Consider the following 13,186-nt stretch of genomic DNA (forward strand, 5'->3'; position numbering starts at 1 on the left):
CCTAAGTTCTAGCCCTCCCTGAAAAAAGGAGAAATCATTTTTTAAAATGTGAAAAATAGCACTGTAGTATAATAATGTAGAAATGACCAATAGAACTTAAAAAAAGTCATTGTTTAAAAACATTAATCAACATGGTCTTCATCACACACACCATTTTGTCATCAGACCTAAGACGTCATCAATTTAATCTCGAACCCCCTATTTTCAAACATTGTATGGCTCATTTTTCCATGATGGATTTTCATCCACCCGCATAGGCATAAAGGGGTGCGCCATGCCTCCTTGCCCAGTGTACTGCAGCACTCCCTACCATTATTCTTGACCCTCCCTTCCTTCCTCCCCCGATATACCAACAGAGAACGCCCATGGTGCCTTTGAGAGGCCAAAGCAAAGGAATTGCCTGGTCATCAGCTTCACACACATAACCAAAACACACACACACTGAGACCCCCGTCATAAAAGGCCGAAGACTCACCGCTCTGGCATCGAGTCGTTAGCCGGCGTACTCCCAAAACGGTCTTTCTGCTACTCTTTGGGAGACAACGTCGAAGATACAGAACTTCGTGAGGGATGTGCGCCTCAAGGTGGATCAAAGTCACTTTGCTGCTTCACCTGTTTTGCTCAGGTAAGTCATCATAACATACTAAAACTAAAAGTAGTCACATAAACAACTGGAGGCATGAAATAAATCAACAAGACTGTAAATAAAGAACTGACATGGTTGTAAAGTAACTGGAAATATCATTTCAGGATCTTTGTTTCAATTTAATAAGAAAAAAAGTACTTTGTACAGAAGTCATTTCTCCATTTAAAAATATATTGCATTTTAAATACCAAATTGAGTGATGAGTAAATAAATTAAATTAGAATTTAGTACATTATAACATAGCACACTTACTCTGTGTTATATTGCATATTGATTTTATCTCATCAGTTTTCTTTACTGATTTGAGTAAATAATAAATTAAATTAGAATTTAGTACACTATAACATAGCAGATTTACTGTGTGTTATATTGTATATTGATTTTATCTCATCAGTTTTCTTTACTGATTGGCTAGCGGAAATCACATGGTGATCAGACGATAAGCTTGTGTTTAATTTTTAGAGTTAAAGGGCTTCGATTGTTATTTTTAAGTGCGAAAAAAAAATGGAAATGTTAAGAAATGTCAAATTTGATGTCCCACAGTCAGTCTTGTGTTTACGGTAATGCACGAGAGAAATTGAATTACAAAAACAAAAATAAAAAGATGTTATCAGAGTCGTGTTCCTGTTACTAACGGCTGACAAAAGTTATTTTCTTCAAAAATCCAAGTCATTCATGACTGAAACAAGTCAAGACTACAAAAAAAAAAGCGAACAACCATCGGAAAAGTCGAGGGGCGCAGATACAAAATCCCTCCCAAGCAGGCGCCGAGGAAGGAGGAGAAGGCGCTCAGCGTCCAGTGGAACAATGGCGCTCGAAAAGAGGAGCCTGTTCTTTGGAGTTGGGCAGGGTGTCCGTCCTTCCTTCCTCAAAGGAACACATTGGGTGGATTCAGGGCGCAATAAAACAATGGTACACAATAGATCATCTCAAAGCAGTCTCATTTCACATGATAGCAACATTTCTATTGACCTTTGTCTGCCGCGTGTAACAATGACTCAGCCAGAAGAGGAAAAATAATCAGACGCAGCATTTGGCCTCCAATGAAAAGTCTGCTTTTCAGCGACCTCGTCTCCGATGATAACGCACGCACCTGCCGTTGCGCTGGCTTCGCCATTTTCAACAATCTCGCCGTCCGAAGACCGGATGAATTCGGTGGAAAGCGCCCGTTGCCCTTTGACCTTGTCGCCCGCCAGCCTGGTGGTCAGGTAAGGCGTAAATCCAAATTGCGGACGACGCACGTGCGGGCGAGCGATGGAAATCGGTTCAAAAGTTGACTCGTTCAGGTTTGGAGATCCGGTCGAGGTCAACTGCTCTGTGCCGATGAAGAGATTTTCTCTGCTGGGATGGATCACATCGGTGAGAGCAAATCAAATTTTGTCCCACTTCAAATAGTTTTACACTCCGCAAAAACAGCATTTCCACCTAAGCAGCCAAATTCAAAGCATCGCCATCATATTCCATAAAGTAGGCTATCCTTTTAAGTCTGAAACAAGAAATTCTCTCTGACCTTTGACCTCATTTAATTCCTCTTTTATTTAATTCACTTTCATTTCATATCACAATATAAACATTTCCAGCAACCTTTTATTCAATCTTACCAAATTATTTTTCGAACCCTTTCAGACATTTGAGTTAACTGAGAAAAACGAGAAACTATTTCTAAAATACCAAATAGTTCAGGAGCAACTCTCCCAATCTCTCAATTTTGTGATTATTGCAGACAAACAAAAAACATTTCAAACAAACTACGACCACCCGTCACACTAAAACAAAACCATACGCACAACCAAAGACTGTGCAAACTTCCAACCTTCAAGCAAAAATATGTCCACCCTTAGCCGAGAAGAAAAATACAAATTCAAATTCAAGAATAAATAGTTATGAGCCATTCACAAATATAGCAGCCATTTAATTGCACTTAACAAACAAAAAAACTACAAAGTAACCAGACTATCTACAAATCATACTAGATCAAGACCATTGATTCATAAGTATTTTTTAAATGCATATGGAGCAAAAAAAAACAATTAATTTTGAAAAGTAAACATCCTCAAATTCTGCAACGACCCTTAACGGCACGACATACGTGATTAATGTGATCTTCAGCTCTCTCCGGAGCCCACCACGAATAGCTTTCTAGTGTGGAAAGTGGACCACCTGACCGAGTGGAGCATCACCTCCATGTGTTACGCCGTGTCAGACCTGGAAGGACCTTGTCACCGTAATCTCCCCGTCCTGGTCTTCAGTAAGTTTTAGCTCTAAACAAAAGAACTCAGTCCAATTGAGGGCCTTTGAAAGTGTCTTCAACCCTTTGCCTTTGCTCGCCTTTCAATCAGAACCCCCAGACGACGTCTTCCTGACTTTGGCGAACCACACCGGCTCCCTATTGGAGCACCACGAGTTCTCCCTCCGCTGTACCGTCCACAACGTGGCCCCGGCCAGAAACCTGCTAGTGACCTTCTACCGAAACCAAAGCCGATTGGCGCGATTACACTCCAACACGACGGACGACACACCTGTGACCGAAGTCTTCGCTCTGGACATCGTAGCCACGAGGGAAGACGACGGCGCCAACTACTGGTGCGAGGCCGAACTACAATTACAGCCAACGGAAAGCCAGAAACCCATAGCGGTCGCGTCGCAAAAAGTCACAACAACTGTCCTATGTAAGTCAAACGATTAGTTAGATTAGACGACTATTAGCGGCTACTTTTAGCATTTAAAGTCACAACAACTGTCCTGTATGAGTCAAACCATTAGGTAGATTAGACGACTATTAGCGGCTACTTTTAGCATTTAAAGTCACAACAACTGTCCTGTATGAGTCAAACCATTAGGTAGATTAGACGACTATTAGCGGCTACTTTTAGCATTTAAAAGATTACTTTTTCCGCCCCCAGTTGGCCCACAACTGCTTTGCCCCGCAAAGCTTCAGGTAAAGATGGGAGAAAGCCTACGCTGCGACGTCCGAGGAAACCCCGAACCGTCGGTCATTTGGCTGAAAGATGGCCGCAAGGTGATCCCGCCCACCTGCTGCAGCAGAGAACACGCGGGAAAATACACAGTGCTCGCCACGGGACTTTTTAAACAGAATGTGACCGTGGAAGTGGAGGTGGTCAATTGCAGAGGTAGATTTTTTTTTTTTTCACTTTTTGAGTCTAAAGTGATCTAAATCTACCACTTCCCTTTTTTTTTCAGGCACTGCAAGCGCGTGTAAAAGACTCTTCCTGCTGCTTGCACTGATGGTGAACTTACTGTAAAGCTTAAAAAAACAAAAAATAAGTCTCACTGCTGTTAATACAAATGTCTGCTGCTGGGAGGAAAATTTGTCAGGGAGTTTTGGATTCACGTTTAGTCTTGTATTAGGATTGTTGTGTAAGGGATGACTGTTATTTTTGTAGATTTGCAATAATTACGGAGTGCAAATTAATGGCCACGTATCAGATCACATGGAGAGGCACTGATGATTTTGGCGGACCTCCCTGGACTGCCAAATTGGGCAAAAAAAAATCCCCAAAAAGGCTACTTGGTGTCCGTAATTCGAGGAAAATAGAGTGCCGTATTTTCTGCACTATAAAAGGTGCATCGGCATATAAGGCGCAGCTTCAATGAATGGCCCATTTTAAGATTTGTACGCAGCAGTAGTGGTGGTTGTGTTCTACATCTTCTAGATGGGGCGGAGCTAAAGGGAATTTCATACCATGATTGACCAATATTGATTATAAGGAGTACTGGTGGCTTTTGAGAAAATCAAAGTCTTTTACTTGCAGCTAATAGTGCGGAAAATACGGTCATTTGTAAACTTTCCATATTGACGGCGCTGGACATTTGCTTCAAATGAACTGGATGTCTTTCTTGGATGTTTGTCATCGTCAATTGCTGCCAAAGAGCTCAACTCAAGAGAGCTGCGGTCTAGGTACTTTCAATCATTTTACACTTTTCCAAAATGGCAGATTATCAGACATCACATTTTTTTATGATTAAGGGCAACATAAATGACTACTTTGAAATAACTTCCAAAAAATTGAGAAATCAACATCCAATCCATTTTGATAATGAGTCGAATACATTAGAATGTTTTATATATGCTGTATTATTTTTTCAATTTCATCTTAAAATAAATAAAAAAAAACATTAAGGGGCTTCAATGTTTTTTTTTTTTAAGTTATACCAAAGTTTCAGGCCGAGTTGGAATCCAAGACGATGACTTCGTTGTTCTCCGCCGTAACGTAGGAGGCGCTGGAACCTTCGACCGGCGAATCGGCTTCGTAGGGAAGGTCTTCGTCCAGCGGCAGGGAAATTGTGCTTTGATCGAAAACGGGCGGAAAGACGATTGAAGGCCGCTTCTTCTCTGTTCTGGACCTCCGCCTGGTCACAATTCCAATAAACCTTCATTGATCTGCTTTAAGCACCACCGAAAACCGGCTATACTCACGGAAACATGGGGTGCAGTCCCAATAACTTCCTGCTCTCTTTCAGTAGCACCCTAAAAAAAGGCACGTAAGCACTTGAACGCCACGCGAGATCAACGCAACGGTGCTAGCTCTCACCTGGTCTGCATCCAGCCTTTGGGCCAAAGAGGTTTGAAGTCCTTGACCAACAAGGCCTTGAGGTAGTCATCAAATTGGTGGTTTTCTTTCCTTCTGCCTTGAAAAAGGGACATTTTCTGTCTCAGAACGTGACAGAGCGCCTCTCTAGACGCAGGAGGAGGAAATGAGAATTGTTGCTTGTCCCATTTCAAGATTGTATATTTTACTTGATCACCTGACCCGCTCGTTCCACTTGAACAACTTCCTTGGCCCGCCTCCTTTTCTGGAGCCCTTGTCCTCCCCCAAATCGTACTTGGCGTCACTCCCGTCATCCATCGTCCTGACGAGCAAACGTACATTTTCACTCGGCATTAAATCATTTTTTTAAATGTTAGCAATTGTCAAGTTCACACACCAAACCAGTCATACAGTATCATAATCTTCCATTACTAAAAAAGATAACGCATACGGCACGATATTAAAATAACATCTCCCAATCATTTTGGCAATTAAAGATTGTGCGCTTCTGAAAAATTGCATTTTACTTAAATATCTCCTTTTACATACATAGTTCCTAATGTTGTGTAGACCATTTCCCACAAAATATGCCCAAATTAGCCTAAAAACATAATTCATATATTCATTGTGAATACTTTTTTTGGCAAAAATGTCAACTTTTGAGTTTAAAAGAGTCCAGTCAACTGTTCGTCCCCACTTCTGTTTACATTCGAACAGCCGTTTTGTGGAGAGTGATTATTTCTCCAAATTATCGGCAGCTAACAGAATTTTTTTTATCATTTCTACAGTTTGTCGGGAGCATGGCGCTAACGTTTTTTTGGAATCCGGTGCATTTTTGCTATTTAGGCCTGTCACGGCACCGTTTAAATTTTCGCAACAATGTGCTTTAGGCAGTCAAAGGATTTGTTTGAACGACCAAACTCACTGGAAGGTTTTGCCTTGCTCATATTCGTAACAACGTTTCTTGAAATGCGCAATCTGTTCCGGCATGGCTCGCTCGATTGCCTCCTTCAGCTTGGACATGGGATCCTCCATATTTGAAAGCTCTTCCTGTGTTGCAAGAAGGAAAAAAAGAACAAAACTCAGTGGGTAAAGAATATACTAATGTCCGCTACTAGTGAAGCACTCACCGCCATCTTGAGTCTCTTGACTCGCTTGAGGAGCGTTTCCTTGCTGCAGGGCAAGAAGGAGGACAGGTGCGTGTACACTCGGGAGCGCAAGTTGCCGCCGTGCTCGCGACACTGACACTCGATGCTTATGTGGAAGACAGATGGACAATGAGCAGTAACGTCAATGGAAATTTAAATTACTCGCCATTTTATACCTCAATGAAAACCTTCAAAAATGTACTACAGCCCTATTTTTGATTCAACAAAAAAATGTCAATATGATCTAAAATAGAATATTTGCTGCTATTTTACTGTTATAGTTGAATAAAATTACAAAAAAGAAAATATACAGCTATTCACCATTTTTTTTTTAAATCAGTTGTCAATCGATATATTAAAGATAGAACGCCCCTCTGAGTCAAATCATAAAGTACAATATAGCCCAAGCCCCCCAAAAAATGTATACTCACTCGAGCAAAAGGGAATTGATTTCCGGGGTGAAAAACTTGAGTTTGGACTCTCCCTCCGCGGTCTTGGCTGCCTGCCGAAAAAAAAAATTGTGCCGCCATCATATACTCTTCCACTGCTATTGACAAAGACAGAAATTCTTCAGCGGGGAATTTAGATGGGTTTGTCGCAAGTAGACTTTAGGGGAATAAAGCTAAAGGCTGACACAATGAAGTTACGAAAGAAGAAGGACGGAACAAAGTATTTATGAGAAGCGGGAATGAGCCAGTATAGTGATGCCTTCAGACACCACATTTTTGTGGATATTTAAAATGTATTCACCCCCCCCAAAAATGAAAAAAGTATTTTTCGGAGGCGCGTGATTGACCAATGAACATCTACGGCACATGTGTCAAAGTGACGGCCCGCCGCATCATTTTGTGTGGCCCGGGAAAGTAAATCATGAGTGCCAACTTTCTGTTTTAGGATGAAATTAAAATGAAGAGTATAGATGTATATTCAATTTCCTGATTTTCCCCCTTTTAAATCAATCATTGTCTTTTTTTAATCTATTTTTTCTGTGTTTTTAGTTCAAAAATCATTTTGTAAAATCTAAAAATATATATTAAAAAAAAAGCTAAAATAAACATTGTTTTAGATCTATAAAAAACTGAATATTCAGGGCTTTTAATCCAGTTCTTTTAATCCATTTATAAAAAAAATATTTAAATATTATATCTAAAATGGTCCGGCCCACATGAGATCTGGTCACCATGAATGTGGCCCGCCAATCAAACTGGGTTTGACACCCCTGAACTAGATTGTGATCAACCAATTGACCAAGATGGACCTTACCATCATCAGAGTCTTGATGCTGTCCTCCAGGTTTGGCGGTAGTCCCTCAGGGAAGGGGACGCACGGGAAACATCCCACGTACGCCGGATGAACTTTTGCCGCTTGGGTGGTGGGAGGAGTCACCAAATCGATTTCCGGCGGCCCATGATAGACCGCCTCCGTAAAAGACAGAGGCGGCGAAGGCACCTCGTCGCCGACGTCCAACAAGCAGTCCAAATCGATGTCGAACTCAACCGTGCTGGCGGCCTGGAGAAGCGCCTGGTCGTCGGCGGCGCCGATCAAGCTGAGCAGAGGGTCGGCCAGTCCCGAGCCGCCTCCGGCGTCCGCCGCCATCTCCGTTTTCTGCCGTTCCAGCTCCTTCTCCAGGCGGAACTTCTTCAGCATGCGAGTGACGCTCAGAGGGCCCGACCTTTTTTTCCCCTTTTTTGTCAGATCGTCATCGGCGCTGAAGGAGAACGGTGGTATTTATCAAAACACGTGCCACAAACACACGTACGTATTCTTACCAAGCTCACCTTGACTTTGCATCGACGTCATCCTTATCCTGTTGAACCTTTCTACATCTCTTCTTCTGCCTCTTTTGTTCTTCTTGGACTTTCTGGACGGTCACAATTTTTTTTTTTTTTTACCCCTTTTCCGCTCAACTCGGAAAGTTGTCAAAAACAACCGAGATTTTTCCACCTACCTGGGAAGGCTCGGGCGCGGAGTCGTCCCTACTGGTTTCGGAAGCCTGTCGGAACTGCAGCACGCCGGTGTTGATGTAGAAGCCTCCGAATTCGGGAGCGATGGAAGACGGCACGTATTCATCGTACTGTGGAAACAACATACAGTGGTACCTCGTGATACAACATGTTCGTCATACAACATGCTCGTGTTACGATGAAAATTTCCATCGGATAATTCGCTCGCGGTACAATTAAAAATTTCGAGATGCGACCAAGCCAGGTGGCCATGACATTAGAGGCTGTTTATCATTGTAGCGTCTTTTTTGCCGCATCTCTTTCGTGTACAACTACTATAACTACGAGGACTGAACGATTTATTCAGACGAGTTTCGACCGGGAAACGCACAACGCGCATGGGCGGGCAAAAAGAGGGCTTTCTGGGTAATGAAGTATACTCGTACCAATGGCACCCTTTCTCAGAATGAAACTTCATTACCCACAATCAATAAGTGGGAAGCTCAGCTATTGCATTTCCTGTTATTCTTTCTAAGGAAAGGAGCTCCCGCGATCGCGCATTTAAGCCTATTTCTCGTTGGCAAGTGGTTGTGCGTTATCCTATTGTGAGGACATTTGTGTGCATCATTTTCGGAATATTTTGAAGGAAATACAACAACAAACAGTGCATCGATAGCGAACGTGAGGGTGGAGGCGTGGCAAACCGCTAACCCGGAAAACGAAGGTAACAAAAGATTAAGACAAAACTAAAATTCAGTTTTGTGTAAAGTTACATTAAACGTATGTTTGAGTGTCTGTATATATTTATCCAAGTTAATTTAAATTTGTTTGTTCGTTTACGAGTGCCGTGGATAAAGTCGCCCCCGAACAGCCCCCCCCCCATCCGCCTCCGTGTGTCGTTGTCTCTCCCCTCCGCAAAATGCGTATAATTTTACATCTTTTTACATCTATTAAACACATTTTATTACTATTAAACCACTCGTTATTTATTACTTTGTCAATATATGGCGAATTAGAAGAAATAAAACATTTTTTTCCAATCCAATATCCTGTTTTTGGTGTTTTTTCAGAGGGTTGGAACAAATTAATTTGTTTTCAATTCATTTCAATGGGAAACGTTCGCTCGAGTTACGAAAAGCTCGGCATACGATCTCAGTCTCGGAATGGATTACGATCGTATGTCGAGGTACCACTGTAGTTCTAATTCAAAACACGCAAAAGGATTTTGATCTTTTCTTCCACGCGTTTTGTACTCACGGCTTCCGAGTTGTCAATAAAAGAATCCTCGTCATCGTAGCCGTCACCGATATCGACCAAGTCCTGAAGACGGTCCTGCTTTTTCTTTTTGGCCTGCAAGAAAGATGCCATTTTCTCCCTTGCGCTCCCCAAAATGACTTTTGGAGAGTAAAATGACTGACGTATTTTTCCTCCATCTTCTTCACAAGTTCGGTGATATGCGCCTTCTCCCTTTTTTCTTCAGCTTCAAACTTGAAGCTGGTTTGGACTTCATCTTTCTTGCCCTTGTGGGGGAAAACAAAAACACTTTTGTAAGCGGGTCAGATAACATGAACAAATTAATTAGAATAGTCATTTCATTTTAATAGGTTATCCTTAAAGATGGAGTAATAGAATGTATTGGACAACAAAAAGTAGAAAAAAATAAAGAAAAACAGTTTGATTGTATTAAAATAGTAGGCAGATAATTGTGCATTTTAATCAGTTTTGAAGATAAACGACACAACGCACATATGAATACATATACACACAATTATATGAAAATGACTGAAGACTAACTACTCTGCAATTACTGGTCAAATTAAATTAAATGAGCTTCCAATAATTAATTTCATCATGTCATATAAGCACAACTCAAGCTTTCTGTATAGGCTATCTATATTCATTATTTGCCAATGAAAACTGGGCCGCAGGTTCGACTCCCCTAGCCTACACACTAATGTTGTTGTTCCAAAACAACTCACATACGCCCAATAAAAGCTAAAATTTGGTTTAAAATAAATACATAAACACGCCCGAAGTACAACAACAATTTAATTCCAATAGCCAATGAAAACTGGGCCGCAAGTTCGACTCCCGGGCCTAGACCAGGTTTAAATGTAAACAAAAAACCATCAACTAAAAAAATAAATAAATAAACACGCCCGAAGTACAACAACAATTTAGTTCCAATATCCTTTTAACCCCGTTTGTCACGTTTACCTTGTCCCCTAGCAGTTGAACGTAACTAAACTCGTTGAAAGTGTTTTGTTCCGGCTCCAACAAGGCCACAACGAGGCGGACCGTAGCCGAATCGCAGCCCGGGGACGGGGCCGAGGCCGGTCCGGGGACACAACCGCTGTCCGTCGACGCCTTCGCCTCGAAGACGGTCCTGGTGACCGTCTGGGACTTGACGTCATGGGGCAGCTCGGTGAGCCGGACCCGACGTGCCTGGGCCATCTTGCTAGCGAACAAAAACGCAGTTTTTGCCGCAGCCTGGTTAAACTTAACGGTTAAATCGAATTAGGTGTGCCTTTGACTAGAAATTAAGCGTTCAGTGGCGTCAGGTGTGCAGTTAACGGCACAAAATGGCCGACGGTCGTCATTACTTTAATAGTTGTAGCTTCTCTGTGTTTACACAGCACAAGTCCGTTAATTATACCCATAACTCGAGGAAAGTATGATAACTTGACAAAATGAATAAAGTGGTTGGGAATTAAAATAACTAAATAAAATGGCTGTCAAAGTCCGAAATACAAGTGCGCAATGGGAAATACATCATAAGACATCATGGCTGTTCAACACAGTTACTTCGAAATGACATAAATCGGCACGGGCGTCGTCACGGTTTCGTCGTTACCTCAAATAAATGTTCCTTTGAATTGGATTTTTTCATCAAAGTGTGGTTTTGATCAGGATCGAAACTCAGTTTGGAGTGTTTCAAGTGTTACTGTAAAAATCCGACAACTTTGAAGAGGGCCCGATCACGTGATCGGAGATCTAATTGATATAATTATTTGATAAAAAATAATTTAAGTTCAATTCTAACTATTCACACTGGTATTATTTATGAACTGAATCCACGTTGCCTTCTTCCAAATCAAGCGAATTTACCTAATTGTATCAGTAAAAAAAAAAAACATGCATTACATTTTTCCACCACACGGGGGCAGTAAATACAAGCTAAAAAGGATACACCGTACTTTTCACTTTTCGACGGCATATTTTCCATAAAATTAGTAATAAACCGTAGAGTTAAACACTTGGAAACATATTTAAATAATGCTAAATTAAACATTTTAGGAAAATACCTGTACCAGATCAGTTTAATCACAGTGTTTCAGGAATCTAATAACAATTTGACAATTTAACTCTCATTTAAAAGTGCTTGTATAGTTAGGATTTGGTTTCCAGCTAATGCCAAATACATAAAACAAAGCTTGGCACACCTAACGAGAAATCCCGCTGACTTTATTAAATCTGATGAACAAGATGTTTCCTTTAATTGGGAATTGAAAATGCATCCGTTCTATTGCACCAGGTGCCCATGTACCTCCCTCACATATGTTTATTTGGGATGCAATTCAATTTGTACAATTTTCCATGTGCTGCATTTTCTCAAATTACCAGACGGGGCAACCACTTTCACATTTTCTTCAAAAAACAACTGTAAACATAATTACATCTCCACTATTGTTCAGACACAGAATTGAAGTCAAATCATAAAGTAGCACAAAAAAATAGCAGTATATTGGAATTGTGTGTGTGTTTTTTAGATGAAGCTGTACTTTGGTCAAATACATCAAAGTCATGATCTTTTTTTGTTACAATGACTTCCATAACTGAACCACATTATTATTTTGATCTAACTCTCACCAGAAAACAAGTGTTTTTTTGTGATTTATACCGACTGGCCATACAATAAAGAGTTCACTAACTAACAATATAATATAATATAGCACATTATAAAAAAGACAATATGTTTTTCCACCATTGCCCACCTAAAATCACTTATATATCCTTAAATATACTTTTCCAATTCAAGGCCTTCCCACCTAATTGCAGTCAAGTAAACAAACACTCGGGGCCTCTAGTCGCGGAAATGGAGTATTTATCTCATTTCAGAGGGTCTTAAAGAGCCCGGCACGGCTACGTCCCCCCCCCCAACCTCCCTCCCCTCTCCCCCCCCGCACGCCAACCCGCCGCAGTCACTCTGCACGGAATTGACTTTGACAATTACAATAACGGGATAATTGCAATCTGTCACCATACATTCCGTGTTAGCATATCACTAAATAACCCATTCGGAGCGTGATTGCCTCCACACATGTCCTTCATTTGCATAACTGCCCCCCCTCCCCTGCAGCCCACCCCTCCCACACACACACACACATCCTCCACCACCCCATTTTTGTAATTATACATGAATTTCACGGTGCAAGCGCAAGGCTTTTAATGCAAATATGGATCCTCTTTCTCTCCCCTCCACCTCCAAAATGGCCGTGTGTGTGTGTAAGGGGATCAGATTGCAGCCAATTTTGCTTTGTCAAGCCCCCCACACCTCAATGCCCCCCTGTGCCCCCACCTCTTCAACGTGTTAATGGGATGGAAGTTATTTGAGCCGATGACACGGGCTGCATTAAGATAATAAACACGACGGAGACAATGAACCAAAACACACCCGAATGGGCCAAAAAAAGATGGACGGGACAGATGGACTCGCAAAAGGGGGGTGGGCGGGGGGCTCAATATGTGTGCGAGGTGGTCTACTCGGTGACACGGGCCCCGCCGGTGTGAGATCAGAGTGGTGAAATTGGAGGACAATACTGGTTCCCAGAAGTGGAGCATTCATTCACTCATTCATTAACACAAGCAAACGGAGGCCAATATTAATGAAGTCCTTCT

The 13,186-nt window shown here is 41.7% G+C and overlaps 2 protein-coding genes across 8 annotated transcripts in view; one reads left to right on the forward strand and one right to left on the reverse strand.

Annotated features, from left to right (window-relative positions):
- Positions 1–422: 422 nt before the first annotated feature.
- Positions 423–4,787, forward strand: LOC144077736 (intercellular adhesion molecule 3-like). The gene is made up of 7 exons (XM_077605684.1): positions 423–625; positions 1,710–1,854; positions 1,933–2,005; positions 2,756–2,894; positions 2,986–3,315; positions 3,550–3,777; positions 3,848–4,787. Exons 1-7 carry the CDS (start codon positions 571–573, stop codon positions 3,907–3,909), a joined length of 1,032 nt encoding a protein of 343 aa, XP_077461810.1. The 5' UTR covers positions 423–570; the 3' UTR covers positions 3,910–4,787.
- Positions 800–13,186, reverse strand: part of ubn1 (ubinuclein 1) — a 43,067-nt gene continuing 30,680 nt past the window's right edge. Inside the window, exons 1-14 of one of the 7 annotated variants that reach the window (XM_077605679.1) lie at positions 10,505–11,092; positions 9,706–9,807; positions 9,545–9,637; positions 8,293–8,418; positions 8,123–8,205; positions 7,608–8,052; positions 6,776–6,846; positions 6,327–6,450; positions 6,122–6,246; positions 5,414–5,518; positions 5,200–5,292; positions 5,085–5,135; positions 4,821–5,017; positions 800–1,987 (exon numbers count right to left, since the gene is read on the reverse strand). In XM_077605679.1, coding sequence (XP_077461805.1) covers positions 4,828–5,017; positions 5,085–5,135; positions 5,200–5,292; positions 5,414–5,518; positions 6,122–6,246; positions 6,327–6,450; positions 6,776–6,846; positions 7,608–8,052; positions 8,123–8,205; positions 8,293–8,418; positions 9,545–9,637; positions 9,706–9,807; positions 10,505–10,741 — 1,845 coding nt within the window. In that variant the 5' untranslated portion in view covers positions 10,742–11,092 and the 3' untranslated portion in view covers positions 800–1,987; positions 4,821–4,827. Of the gene's footprint in view, positions 1,988–2,452; positions 5,018–5,084; positions 5,136–5,199; positions 5,344–5,413; positions 5,519–6,121; positions 6,247–6,326; positions 6,451–6,775; positions 6,847–7,607; positions 8,053–8,122; positions 8,206–8,292; positions 8,419–9,544; positions 9,638–9,705; positions 9,808–10,504; positions 11,093–11,141; positions 11,277–13,186 lie in introns of those variants that run through there. The other 6 variants (XM_077605676.1, XM_077605680.1, XM_077605675.1 and 3 more) reach the window with 6 other exon arrangements.

This window comes from Stigmatopora argus, chromosome 7 (assembly GCF_051989625.1).
Source record: "Stigmatopora argus isolate UIUO_Sarg chromosome 7, RoL_Sarg_1.0, whole genome shotgun sequence".
Lineage (NCBI taxonomy): Eukaryota > Metazoa > Chordata > Actinopteri > Syngnathiformes > Syngnathidae > Stigmatopora > Stigmatopora argus.